Source organism: Danio aesculapii, chromosome 20 (genome assembly GCF_903798145.1).
Source record: "Danio aesculapii chromosome 20, fDanAes4.1, whole genome shotgun sequence".
NCBI classification, from domain to species: domain Eukaryota; kingdom Metazoa; phylum Chordata; class Actinopteri; order Cypriniformes; family Danionidae; genus Danio; species Danio aesculapii.
Window position 1 is genome coordinate 43,054,129 of NC_079454.1, and position 16,050 is coordinate 43,070,178.

Sequence of the window (16,050 nt, forward strand, 5' to 3'; positions counted from 1 at the left end):
ACAATTAATTACAGCCAAATGCAAACAATCCTGTATTAAATATAATAATTGGAATAAAAAAGACTGAAATGTAATGTATAACTAGCATACTCAATATCTTATTTTGGTCAATTGGACAAAATATGGAATCCCAAAAAAAAGCTCCTGTTTAGAATTTACCATCTGAGAGGAACTTAATTTAACTTTAAATCGATCGATTAAAATTAAAAAGACATTTGGGGAACTTCTTTAGACCAAATAATTTTGCATACATTTAAAAATTTCAATGATTAGACATTTTTCAATGACATTGTAATTATTATTACTGTATTATAAATGAAAAACATACACACACATATATTATATTATATATAATATATATATATATATATATATATATATATATATATATATATACATATATATATATACATATATATATATACATATATATATATATATATATATATATATATATATATATACATATATATATATACATATATATATATATATATATATATATATATATATATATATTATATATATATATATATATATATATATATATATTATATATATTATATTATATATTATAAAATAACAAAATAATATTTACAAATTACAGAATTAATTAATTTATTTATTTATGTTTTAGTGCTATATCAGTAGCGTGGCTACATTCATTGCAAAACCTATACTACGTAAATATACAATATATAACATACAATCATATTAGTTTCTAACAAACATCATTGTACAAAAAAACAAACAAATAGCAACAACACTAAAAAGAGTCATACAATCTTCTAAAATTGCTGCAGAAGACACCTTTCAAACATTTCCCTTAAAATATTTCCTGAATAAAAACGTTCTCTAATATCTTTTAAAAATTCCAATTCTACTAAAACATGTTTATCATCAAAATATTCTTCCACAAGTCACAAATAGCTTTTTCTTCCTCTTTCAATGAGTGTAAAAGTGTTGAGTGGCCGATTCTACATCTTGTGTGTACAACATGATCATGTCTATTTCGAAATGTTAATTATTTCTTTTAATTACAAATGGATTCATTTCATACATTTCTCATTAATTTTTTCAGATTTAGAAGAGGTTTAACATTAGACATTACATTCTGTAATCTCCGACTTAGGGGCTTCCTTAGCTGCTTTATCTGCACATTAATTTGAATTACAGCAGAGAAAAAGTTTAAAACAATTAAATTTGGGTGGAAACAAATCTAAGGCCAGATTTTACTGTCAACATGTTAATAAAATTACAATTATTTAATACGCTGTAAATCCCAACAGTCTACTTTATCAAATGAAATGAGTAACTCAAAATTTATTGAAAGTTTATTCTACTCATTTAAATAGAGTTTTGAACTCAGTGTTGAAGGTAATGAGTAAATACAATACCTCATAACTTAGACAGAGTAAGTTCAAAGTACTCTCATAGATTAGTTTACCTCAAATGGTTTGTAGCAATCAGTTTCCTCAAACGGTTTGAGTTGCCTTAACTTACTGGGTTTCACAGTACTCAGTAGGTTTGAGTTCTCTTCATTTATTGGGTTTACTGTGCTCAAATTGCTTCGTTTACTCAAATGGAGTAAGTTCACAGTACTCATTAGGATAAGTTTTTGAACTTAAATGGATTGTTGTAATCGGTTTCCTAAAATGGTTTGAGTTACCTTAACTTTTGGGTTTTACAGTGTAATTATTTTGTGAAATTAAAGATTTATACATTCATTGATTAGACCAGCTTTTGATTATTAAATATTAAATCAACCAATAAAATAACATGCTGAAAAACTTAATAAAAGAAAATCGAAACGGCAGACTTGGGAAAAAATAAACATATTATTTTTTATTTTTAAAATAAAATAAAGAAATGCTTCAATAAAAATCAACACAATCAATAAAAAAAAGATTTACTATTACACTATAAAAATATGGTTTCCACACAATAGATTTGTGTCTGGACAACATGAAGGAATTGAGTTAATATAATATTTTCAAAATTTAAGTAGATTGAACATAAATCAATTAAGTTGTCCCAAGAAACCTCAAGAATTGTGTTGTTTGAGCTCATTTTTAATGCGTGGTTTGAACAAACAGCAAACATAATTTTCTGAGTGTATATTAATTTAGTCAGCACAATCATTCATTCGTCACATGAGGCAAGTCCATACAGGTAAATACCAACTGCTTTACACCAGACTGGGCAGAGAAAAACAAACTCAGTCCATTCACGCTGATAAAGAGCAAACAGAGCTTCCCAATATCTGAAATGAATATATAAAAAACCTGTTGGCTACCAATCGCTGATTAAACTACTTCCTTTTTCCACAAAGGCGCAAACATACCAGCCAAACAAAACTGTATAACACACAGCGACAGCAGGAATAACAGCAGGTGGTGAAAACTAATCATGTCAGGAAATAATAGGATTAATCCTACACCAATATGTGCACTCAATTCACATTACCATTGAACCATAAAACCAACACAAAAAAAAAAACAGCTTACCGTTGGTCACAAATGTGAAGAGGGTTTCAGACAACGAGCCACTGGAAGACAAGAAAAACAGACATCAGTGAGCGTTTTAGACACAAAAAGATCATCATTATTACTGTGATTAATTAAAGCCCCTGTCATGGGAAAGTAATGCCTACTTTCCACTATGGAGACCTAAAGAGAGTCTACTTTCAGTAGCAAGGCTTAATCTAAGGTTCTTCTAAGCTAACAGGCTGTCGTGCTGCGCCAAATATTTAGATAAAGTCAAAATTATTGGCCCCTTATGGGAAACGGATTACTTATTATTATTATTATTATTATTATTATTATTTAATATTTCCTGAGTGCTGTTTAACAGTGAGATTTTTTTCAATTATTATTTTTCTTTAAATAACTATTTCTTAAAGTGGCTAATATTATTGACCTTGAAATTGCTTTAAAAAAAAAGTCTAAACTTTTTTTATTCCAGCCAAAGTAAAATAAATAAGATTTATAATACCTTCCTTGATATATTAAACAGCACTTGGCAAATATTTGAACAAAAGAAATAATGAAAATTAAAAAAAAAAATTAAATTAAATTAATTAATTTAAAAAAATAAATAAAAAAATAAAAATAAAAAAAAAAAAATCACAGGAAGACTATTAATTTTGCCTTCAACAATACATACATTTGTATTTCAATTAACATGCATTTAAATTTCCTGTGCAAAACAATCAAAATTGGTGCTGTATACGTAACGCATAGCTGTAAATGCGCTTCTTGCATAATTTATGCTAAGTGTATATAGTAGTGGTGTAACGGATCACAAATCCTACGGTTCGGATCACATAATGGTTTGAGTCACGAATCAGACCATTTTTCTGAACAGATCAGAAAAAGGGGAGGAGACAAATGTAATTTGCTTTCCATTTATTACGAAAACAGCACTGCAAGACACTTTTGGTTTTAACAAACAGAACTTAAAACCTGTAATTTTATTAAAAATAAAATGAAGAAATGATCAGCTGAATAAAAATAAATTTAAAAATATTAAGTCTATGAAAAATTCACAGTTACTACTATTGTTGCTGCTGATGCTAAATGTAGAAATCTAACATAATTTGTACATCCCATATTTATTTTAGTCTCATTTTCAATAAATGATTCAGTTTTTCACTCATAAAACTTCATGTTTCATTGCTAGATGGATCATTTTTGAAGAATTATTAAAGTAGCATCATTTTGATGGCTGGTTGCCACCTATTGGTTAAATAATGTAATTACTGCCTACAAATTAATTTTTGAGCGTCAAGTTAAATGCATATGATGGTGATTTTAATCTTCACCATAAACATCAGTGGTTTTATCTTAACTATAAACTGTTATCCCAGCTCTGTTATTTGACTGTTTGTAAACTAAAGACTGAATCTCTTTCTTGATTTTTAAGTTTTTAAACACAGATTTGAGTGCAGCGATTGGAAGGATTAATAAACATATGCAAATCACCATCATATATAATTTTGCTTCGTGGTTGTTGACATCACGATCTTTTAATGATTAATTGTGCAGCTTACACTGAATGCATCAATGCAGGTTAAACAAGTAGTGACAGAAAACACCTTTAATAACCTAAGAAACCCACCACATCCTAAAAACCTACCACAACTTCTTCCGTCATCATTATATTTTACAGGAAACCTAAATACTTTCATACATGTGATTTGAATGACGTGAGAGGCAACCTCTTTGTGATCATTAAAAATGTAGAATTAATCTTAAAAAAAATATATATTAATCCATGGGTCACGTGTGTTCTGAACCGTGGGTTGTGATCCGTACAAATCACGGATCAACAGTGATCTGTTACACCCTAATATATTTCCCAAGTGTTGTTTGATAGAGAGATTTTTTTTTAACATATTTTGAAACATTGTAAAGACGTTTAAATAACTAATAGCTCAGTGGCTAATACAATTTTTTTTTTTTCATTTCAGCCAAAGTAAACTTAAAATAATTAAGTAAAATATTATATATATTATATAATACAGTGAAATACTATCATTGCTCTGTTGAACTGCACTTGGGAAATATTTGAAAAAGAATATTAATAATAAATAATATAATAATAATAATAATAATAAAAAAACAGAGAAAGGCCATTAATTTTGCATTCAACAGTACGTTAATTGTTTCAATTGACATACATTTAAATTTCCTGTGGGTTTACTCACTCACTCACTTTAACTACAGCAAATCACTTTAAGGCATATAAGGAATATCAATGTGTTACTTTTTTTTTTAAACACTACAAAATCTCATATATGAAGCTGGTGATGTTGCACTGGTGGATTAGCCCTTCATTTCCCAAAACCAATTGATTAGTCAAATTAAATCCATCACCTCCGCTCTAAGTAGATTTTACTAATGTAACATCCTCAGAGTCCGCTTTAACCTTACCAGGAACGACAGTCAATATCAGTTCAGTTCCTGTAATTACATTTACTCAGGGTTTTGATCTCAGGCTTTCTGCACGTTTTATTGCGTGCACGTAAACAGTTATTCCAGTCTGGTGACTCTGATCAGCACTGGATACATTTTATTGTTAATTTTTATATGATTGTATTTCTGTCACCAGCAGTTTATTGCTTATATTCCCACGATGCAGATGTATATTTATTTATTTATTTATTTATTTATTGGTTTGTTGGCACACTATCCCCTGTATCTCATTTTGGTTTATTCACGCTGTCGTAAAACCACTTTGTACCCTGAACTCTGAAACCGTTTCAGCTCGGCTGTCATAAAAGTAATGAAAAAATAATCAGATCCAGGAAGCTTGTGAAAATGACAGGTTTTTTTAAGTAATGGTTGACAGAGATGCAATTTCCAAGCCTGTTCCCCCTCTAATTACTGCCACACTGCTCTTTTGAGCGTCCCAGCTGTACCCCAGATCTGCTGTCACAGGGAGAGATGCGGGACACGCTAAGGGAGGTCCACTGAATTTAGCAGCACAACAGGACTGACAATGGGAATCTCCCTTTTGGCTTCTGGAGGCGTTACTTTCACATGACAGGGCTTTAATTAATCACTAGACACTTTTTCGCTGTCATGGGGTAAGCCAGGGCTTACAAGGGGCCGAACTGGGCCATTTTAGAGATTGAAAGAATTTATTAAATTCATCACTTGGAAAAGGACACTATATACTATATCTATCTATATATATATATATATATATATATATATATATATATATATATATATATATATATATATATATATATATATATAGAATATATAGAATTATTAGCCCTCTTGTATATTTTTCCCCAATTTCTGTTTAATGGAGAGAAGATTTTCTAAACGTAATAGTGTTAATTACTAATTTCTAATAACTGAATTCATTTATCTTTACCACGATGACAAGATGACATAATATTGAACTAGATATTTTTCAAGACACTTCTATAGAGTTTAAAGTGACTTTTAAAGGCTTAACTAGGTTAATTAGGCAAGTAATTGTATAACAGTGGTTTGTTCTGTAGACAATCCCAAAAAATATTGCTAATAATATTGACCTTACAATGATTAAAAAAAATTTAAAATGGACATAACATTTTTTTAGACATTTTGTGAAACTGTACAGCAATACCCAAACAAGCTCCAGAGAAACAACATAGTAATGCACTACAAACACGTCAAGAAAGCAAACAGAAACAGAAAATAAATGACATGCAGTGGATTTGTCCTGTAGGTTTCAGCGGGTTTGAAATGGGACAGCAGTATAATCTCTGGCTGTAGGAAAGTCCTAATAAATCACTCCTCATAGACACTTCAAGCACTCCTCAGAGACTATAACGAGAGGCATCTCAATTTCCTCCTCAACCTGCCCCCCATTCCCCACTGACAAACCTGTGAAAGAGCAACTGTCCAAACAGAGTGTCACTGACATTTATAGGTATCTGAACTGTCCATCACAAAAATAAAAGAGAGCAGAAATCACCACTTAATAATAACTCCTGTACAGAACCAACCAATGTCACATCGAGCCATTTGCTGAAGTCCTGGAATACATGTGTTGTGACTTGTTAGGGGAACCAGAAGACAGACTTTCAATTCAAGCTTTGAAACTGTAATTTAACCATTCTTCTAATCTAATCTGGCAATCCTACAACAATCACTTAAAACAGAATAATTTGTTTATCCTCCCTTTACCCCTTTACTCTTCACTTGCCACAAACCCATTTCAGTTTCATTTCTCTGTTGAACACAAAACATTTTTTGTGATTTATTAAGGTTTGGAACCACTGAAGGAAAGAAAACAGTAAGCAAATTTTCATTTTAAGTCAACTATCTCTTTAATGCAGTGTTTCTCAGCCACATTCCTGGAGGACCACCAGCTCTGCACATTTTCCATGTCTCCTTAACCAAACACGCCTGATTCAGCTCATCAGCTCATTAGCAGAGACTGAAAGACTTGTAATGCGTGTGACAGACAAAGGAGACATCCAAAACATGCTGCATTGGTGGTTGAAAACACTGCTTTAATGCATTGCTTTTGCTTCACTTGTAATGGTAATATTTTTTACACTAAAAACAAATATATATGAGGAAAAAAAATATTGTTTTCAACCTAATCCTGGCCTCTTAGTGAATTCTCTATATGCACCCCGAGACATCACATGCCACCTGGTTAGCAAAGAAGTCAAATCAACTAAAGCTCAATTAAATAAATGCATTGTATATAACAAGGTGCATGTTCTTTACGTGTCGGACGTTGTCAGATGTTTTAAAGGGACAATATGTAATTTTCACCACTATAGGTGCATATTCACAACAAACAAAGGTGTAGTTTAAAGATGCCCTGACTGATTGTGGAATCATGGGAGTTGTTGTTTTCACTTCATCCTATCATGGTAGTATGAAGTGGAGTAAGGCTGAAAGTGGTAGAAGCAAACAAGAACGCTAAAGCAATTGCTGATGAGAGACGAATGTGACAGGATGAAAGCAGTAGAGCTTTTATTATGCCACATTTAACCGCTTCCCGGTTTACTCGTGATCACTTGGAGAAGAAGCAGAGCTGTTTATCATACTAAATACAGAAATATACTGCTGCTCTGACTTATTAAACATATTCAAGTGTCTTTGGCATTTCTCTGTTTTGTTTAAAACTAAATCCGAAACACATTCCACAACGATAGTTGAAATTGCTTATTTCTCTGCATTTAAACATTCTTCAAAACATTTCGTTACAACGCAAGCACATAAATCAGCAAAGTATGTAAAACTGTTCTAGAATATAGTAAACTTTTAGTAATGTAATATAAATTACTATATAGTAATATTTTAGTGTCACTCAGCAAATTTTGGCCAGAGGAGAACTGGTAGTGCCCAACTGACACTGCTTTTTTCCAAGGTTTTTTCCTTCAGTTTCTTCAATGATGAAGTTTGTTCCCTCGCACTGGCTTTCTTGGTTTGATACTTGTGGAGCAACGCATCGATGGATTTGCTTTTCAGTGTTTTGAACTTTCAGCAGTGAAATTAAACCACACTGAACTGAACAAACCTGAAACTCTAAAAACTGGACTGATGCTGTTTCAATGTACTAGAACTTTTATGTTAAGCTGGTATTGTCAATGAAAAAAAAACATACATGTTGCGCCTTTAATAGAAGAAATGAAAGCCCACATGCTGACTCGCTTGGAATATGAAAGCATTCACAATGTGCATGTTGAGCAGATAAAATCTGAGGCTTCAGGCGTAAAGAAAGACCACAGAAACCACTGCAAAAACTCACTCTTTTGACTGGATGCCATTGGCTCTGACCGCAGGGTAGTAACTGAGCCCTCTACGATTCTCCACCGTGATTGGTCCTCCAAACTGGTCCATAATGACCCCAGCATGCACCGCTGCTTTGCACAAACTGAATTCTGAAACAGAAAGTAGAGACAATAAGCAGAGTTAATAACGCAATGACAGACAGAGATAAGACAAAGGCTGCAAGACTTAACATGCAGGTTTTTCCCTCATCCTCAACTGTCAGGATTTATTGTCAGTTTAGTGTTATCTTATGTTTTTAATCAAAACCGTCATTTAAAATGAATCAGTGTTTTTGGTTTATTAATTTTAGACTGAAATGTATGAGGAGCCCATTTCCACCATCTCCATTTCAGAGTTTGATGTCAGTTTTCACAGCGTTTGCCAAAAAAACTTTGGGTTTCTAACTTTTTATACTTTGAACGGGATTATATTGGATAAATAGCATACATCTGTAAAAAGTTTGCTATATTGTAAATATTTTATGTTTATTTTGCAAATTTTCAACCTTTTTCCCCTCTCCAAATCGCAACAGTCAGAGTGTGCAATATGACAAGAAACTAATTTTTTTTATATTCTTATACTGTGGTGGAAATGAGCTTTTCACCAAAATCAAATACAGCCGAAAAAAAAAACGAAACAATATGTTAGAGGTTATTGTAATATAGATAAGCATGTAGCGATTATAGACTTTTGTTGTACAATTATAGTCTGAGGAATAATCACAGTTTCACAGTTATCACAATTATTATGCTTTCATTCATTTCAAAACATTACCAGTTTAAAAATCTCACATGAAAAATCATTATTTTAAAGTGTTATTTACTGCAGCTCAGTTAATAATTAACAAAACACAAATTAACAATAAAAAACAAACAATAGTTCATTACTCTTTAGACTTAAAAATCAGTTTTAGGCATTTAAACATAAGTAATCATTTTACACTGAAAATAAATGACAAAACAATGAACAAATAAATGGGTGACACAGTGGCGCAGTAGGTAGTGCTGTCGTCTCACAGCAAGAAGGTCACTGGTTCGAGCCTCGGATGGGTCAGTTGGCCAATGTTCTCCCTGCATTCGCGTGGGTTTCCTCCGGGTGCTCCGGTTTCCCCCACAGTCCACAGACATGTGGTACAGGTGAATTGGGTAGGCTAAATTGTCCGTAGTGTATGTGTGTGAATGGTGTGTGTGGATGTTTCCCACAGATGGGTTGCGGCTGGAAGAGCAAAAAAAAAAACATGCTGGATAAGTTGCCGGTTCACTCCAGATTAATAAAGGGACTGAGCCAAAAAAGAAAATGAATGAATTGTAAAAAAATTGTATTTGTCTAATGTAAGTCCAAGCTGCATATTAACTAAATATTTATTCTCTTTTAAAGAGAACAAATGTAGTCAAAGGCTGCTTGTATGTAGAGATGTCCATATAAAGAATGAAGCTGATCGATTAGTTCTTGCCATGTGATGCAGTGCGCTCGCACCATTCTTTCAACTAGGTGCGGCAGGAAATCGTCAGCATTGCGTCGCGTACACGTCACTCCCAATATGCGTGCAAGAAAAGAAATAACGAACTATAGACGTGACATGAAAATGACTCTTAGTTAATAGCCTCAGCCATAGTTAATCGAGAGTGTGCGTGCGTATTAGCCTCGGTGTACAACAGGGCTGCACAATATATCATTCAGCATCGATATCGCAATGTGATAATTTGCAATAGTCACATCGCAGGATATGCAATGTTGAGTTGTATTATAATTTATCATTGGCATGTGTTTTTGATTCCTGTGATTGTATGATGATTTTAAAAACATTCAGGCATAATAAATTGTACCATTTGTGACCTTAACTTTGTATTAATTTTATTGAATTATTTTTATCATTCAGTTACTGAACTTGAATCCTGTTAGACTCGGGAAATGATAAAACACTTTATTGTAGATCATGTCTTGATTGTATTTATAGATTGTTATGCATGAAAATACTCACAACACATGCAAATAGAGAAATGCACTGCAAACAGCACAGACCACAACAAAAACGTGTCAGGGGACCACAAACGTTTATAAACTGTTTATTCGATTTTAATAGTGAAAATCGGTTAATCGTTAATAATAGTGAAATGGGTTAATCGTTGCTTCCCTAAAAGCGGATAATTACAAAATGGTAGATATCAATGATAGTCATTTAAATAATCAAAACTAAAGAAAAAGTACATTGAATTAGACTTTATACTATAGTTTTAATGTAGTTTTGCATTTTATATGCAATAAAATAACAACATGGATATCGCAATGTGCGAATCTGCAATAGTCAAATTGCAAGATCTTCACGTCAAGTTGGGATTATAATTAACCAGGAACGACAGTTCAGAGCACATGATTGATTGTAATGTTTAACCCTAATATAATACTGTGAAATATTTTATTCTGATGCGTTATCATGGCCTGTGATGAAGGTTTCAAGTGAATTTGAACAATTTGGGTGCTAGAAATGATAAATTTAGCCTTTTTTTACAGAGAACGATTGTGTTATCTATACACTTAAGACTACATGTGGTGTTATTTTACATTTGATCATTGAATTTCTCTACCTCAATACTGTTAAACTCCAACAAAACCATAAAGCGCTGTTTATTTTATTTTTCATCATTGTTCTTTTGTTTTTATCCGTGCTTTAGTGTCTTGATTTGATGTATTTTGGGATAATTTTCTAGATTTAAACTAGTATTTGGTGAATTCTCTCCAAATAGTTACTAAAGTTATGTTCTGAAATTATTCACATCGCATTACAAATCACAGAAAAACAAAATATCGCAATGTCCGTTTTTTTCCACTATCATACAGCCCTACTCTATACTATTATTTTGCATCCCTAAAACACAAACCAAAGATTTTTCAATTTCAGCATAATAACAACACGTGCAAATAATGTCCTTGTGGAAAGCTGACACACAAAACCAAGACTGCATTGATGTTGTGAGCACATTCTCAACTACCATAAAGCGCTCATAAGAACACTGCTAGCACAGGCATTTAATGCAATTGACTGTGGCATTTCATAATTATAAAAGACAGAGCATATGGCATGCATGTTTTAGTCTGAGGGGGCTTTATAATTTCCTTTCGAAGCCAAAATAACAGCAATTATAGCAGCTAATGGAAATTCTTAGCATTTCTCAGCTACTGCCACTAATGCTAGACCTGTCACAGTAAACCCTTCCGTAGCATGAAAAACCTTTCAAAAACCACTAATTATTTATTCAGATTTCATTATTCAACAGGCTAGATGAGGTGAAGGCAACAACTGAATAAAAGATCTGTGATTTACTTACTTAAAACATGTTATTACATTTTGAATGCATTTTTTTAAATGTACAATTGAAGTCAAAATGTGAATTTTGATTTCTTTTTTAACTATTTCCCAAAATATTTTTAACAGAGCAAGGAATTTTTCACAGTATTTCCTATAATATTTTTTTGTTTTATTGTTTTTTGGTCTTATCGGTTTTATTTCAGCTAGAATGAAAGCAGTTTTTATTTTTTAGAACCATTTTAACGTCAATATTATTGGCTCTTATAAGCAATATTAGTTTTTGAATGTCTGCAAAAAAAATTGTTATTAGGCCTGCTACAATAATCAATATGGACTTATCGCACAACACATGGACATGACCCCAATCATTTTTGTTGATGCAATATATATCGCCTATACATAATTCTAGCAACATTTTAGCTGATTGTGCCACATCTCCATCTCTATAGGAGGTCTTAGTGTCAGTATGGTTAAAAACACTGTAGCATTTACAATCAATTACTACAGTATATGTTTATGTAGGTGTCTGACAGCTGAAAATAGATCTGCTAGCAGATATTGCAGCCTCTGTTACTTTTTACTTTGCATTTTTGTTAACATTTCTTATTTATTTAGGATATGTGTTTTCACATTCTGATTCTAATGCATAATTATTAAATTGTTAAAATTAAATTGTTAATTAATTGTTATTAATTTAATATAATTCAATTAAACATTCTTAAGAATGAAATATTTTGTGTTCTTTGAAAGAGTGCACTTGCATTGTGATGAGATTTATTGTCCTTCTGGCATTATATATTGAGGACATAAAATTGTCTTAAAATGACAATAATATCGTTTATCGCAAAATATTTTGATGCAAAATATCGTACAACAAAAAATAGATATTGTGACAAGCCTGATTGTTATACAATGATTTGCCTAATTATCCTAACTTGCCTAATTATCTTAAGCATTTAAATTGCACTTCAAGCTGTATAGAAGTACTTTGAAAAATCTCTATTTTACTAGAGATTTTTCAAAAAACTTCGATACAGCTTAAAGTGCAATTATATGTACTGTAAAAGTAAAATATTATGTACTATCATTACCAAAGATAGAAAAATCAGTTATTAAAACTAGAAATTGGGCAAAAATATATATATATACAAGGGGGCTAATAATACTTGCTCATCTGCAAATATTAGTAAAACGTTTCATATTTAGCAGATTTTTTTAAACTTTTAACAAGTGATTAAAAAAACTCCAACTACAATGTGCAATTTATGTATAACAACAAATATTAACCAGCAATTTTCTTTTAAAAGCTTTTTTGTTATTGATCCATTTCAGGGCCAAGCAAACATTTTAATAGTGTGTGTGTGGGGGGGTGCAGCTGAATGAGATCCAAAAGTATACGTATATATAATTATTAAACACCAGTTTCTAAATGGTCTGTCTCTAAAAGTGAGGAAAACATATGCTGGATAAGTTGGCGGTTCATTCTGCAGTGGTGACCCCTGATGAATAAAGGGAATAAGCCGAAGGAAAATGAATGAATGAATTTAATTAGTTTAGTTGGGATTTAGTTTGTTTGTTTTACTTTATTTATTTCCTTGTTTTGGCAACACTCCTATTTTCAGTTTGATTCGGTTACTAACTAATTTACATTCTTAATGCTTATATTTATTGTCTCCCATCATTGTTTAATACATTACTACTTTTGTTTCACATATCGGTTGTTGTTATTTCTTTATTTCATCCAGCACCAGAAAAATCTTACTGTTATGTCCATCCTTCTAATAACACACAACACAAACTATGTTTCTATCCAAAAATGTGAATTAAATTTATGCGCAAATCTGCTTATCGCATAAAAGACATGCAAATAAAGCAGCGTTCCATCCAACAAGTCAAAAAAAAAAAAAAAAAAAAAAAAAAAAAAAAAAAAAAAAAAAAAAATCACCATTTCCTGATTAACGGGCCCCAAAAATATACAGTAAAAACTGAATTTTCTGCGAAGAGAAGCTGCGTGAATGTTTTCTTCATTTAATAAATGACTTAAGCCTCATACGAAAATGCCAACACGCAATAAGCGTGTGGTGGCGTTTGAAGCTGTAAGACGCGGAGCACAGACGCTCTTGACTATTCTGGAGGTAATTAATGTAATAACACTAATACTGAAATGGTTAAGGCATTTTAGAATGACCAAAACAACATTTCAGATGCTTTACAATGTGCTCAGGCTGCAGGTTTCTCCATTCACACACTTTTTTTATTATCACATGATCTCTCATAACAAAATCACATGACCTTTTTAATGCGCATACTGGAATTTGTTTAATAAAAGTGTTTCCATCGTAGTTATTCCCAATTTTTTTTTATCGAATAAAAAGTTTATCCTACTCAGTTATGTGCATATGTTTTTGATGCGCATTTTTCAAAATGGATGTGCGTCTTGGCATTTCCATCAACAGTTTATTATGCGCATATCCAAAATGAGCATAAAAAAAGGTGGATGGAAACATAGCTACAGACTAGACTGAAAAAAGTGGGCAGAGTCTTCTCTAGGGTGGTCTGGTGTTTTACACTGAGCCTCATTAGCTTACTAGCAAATCATTACTGTGATGAGGCAACAGAAGACGTATTGTGTGTTATCAGCAGAAACAGCTGCTGTGCATTCAGACTGAGATGCTTCATTAACCTGAACATGTCTCCTCCAGTCAGGGCCATAAATACAGGCCTATCGAACAGTCTCTGCCTCTGATTTATGATGCATTAAAGTTGTGCTGGTCCATGCAAAAACTCACTACCGCAATGATGCCAATGTACGGATTTAAGCATGTTGCTACAGTCTGCGGTTTCTGGTTATACCTGGTATTAGAATACATTTTTTGTCAATTAAATCACAGGCGGAGGATTCTAAATATAGGTGTGAAGAGTCTGAAAGTGAACACAAAAAGAAGGACTACAACAGCGGGTGTAAATGGGAATGTGTCTCTATCATCTACTTGGGATGTGATAATTTAAAATGCATCTTAATACCAAGTGTAAATTTGTGTTTGGGGTGGTTTATTACTAAGTTCTACCCCAAATCTCAATAATATTCAGTCTTAAGGCCCAGGCATACTTCAAATTAAATTGAAAAAGAAAAAGAAAAAACCTGAAATGACATCAAGAACAAAATCCATCCAAAACTAAGCTATTTTTGAGTTTGTTTCAGCAGTTCGATTCAGCCCAACAAAGCAAACTTTGAGCTGCCATTAGTCCATGACAACTACACAATCGGTGGATGTGTGCTTGAATTCCACCTTCTTATGCCATGTTCACACCAGACACAGCACGTGTAAACAGACATACAAACATTTTGAGTTACTCACTTCATTAGCACATCACATTCACTTAACAATAGACTTGGGTTGGCATCAAACTATTTGCATCTTTGCATCGACTTAACATGTGAATCACTCGTGCTTGACGCTTCATCCGTGTCTGCTGTAAACACAACATTTGACGTGTTGTGTATCCAGACTTCAGAATAATATTTCCAGCACAACAACACCAAGATAGCAACATGAATACACTGGAGGGTTGAGTAGCAGGATGTATCCACACTAGGGTTTGGCGATGTCGACCAATTTGGCATACGATGTCTAAAGTAAAACATTGCAATGGACGATCATCGTCGTAGGCAGCGGTGAAATTAATCATTTATGAATAATGAATTAATATAATGGATTAATTATTTGTAGCCTACAGTTTCAACTACCTGACCCACATGGTCTTTGTTTTACCCATAATCAAATCATAAATAAAGTTACACACAAATGACCACCTGTCAATCACTTTTGAATAGGCAGAGTGATCTGTGTCGCTTTAATGGTGTAGACAAACTTGGTTGGTAAAAAAGGTGCACAAACAACAGTATGTGTGTGTGTGTGGTGTGGTGTGGTGTGTGTTGTATGTATGTATGTATGTATGTATATATATAATATATGTATATATATGTATATATAATATATATATATTATATTATATATAATATATATATATATATAATATATATATGTATATATATGTATATATGTATATATATAATATATATAATATATATATATATTATATATATATATATATATATTATATATATATATAGTTGAAGTCAGAATTAATAGCCCCCTGAATTAATAATTTTGACCTTAAAATGGGTTTTAAAAAATTAAAAACTGCTTTCATTCTAGCCGAAATTAAACAAATAACGCTTTCTCCAGAAGAAAAAATATTATCAGACATACTGTGAAAATTTCCTTGCTCTATTAAACATCATTTGGGAAATATTTAAAAAATTAAAAAAAATTCAAAGGTGGCTAATAATTCTGACTTCAACTGTGTATACAGAATATATATATTTAATCCTTGTGCGTCATTAGGGACATTGTTTTGCCTACATTTTGTGATCAATTTGGCTGT

General features: G+C 32.1%; 1 protein-coding gene across 1 annotated transcript in view; it reads right to left on the reverse strand.

Moving 5' to 3' along the window:
* dcbld1 (discoidin, CUB and LCCL domain containing 1) overlaps positions 1-16,050 on the reverse strand; it is a 78,206-nt gene that overhangs the window by 26,067 nt on the left and 36,089 nt on the right. Inside the window, 2 exon segments of the mRNA XM_056481472.1 lie at positions 2,508-2,548; positions 8,272-8,397. Of these exon segments, the coding sequence (XP_056337447.1) occupies positions 2,508-2,548; positions 8,272-8,397 (167 nt within the window).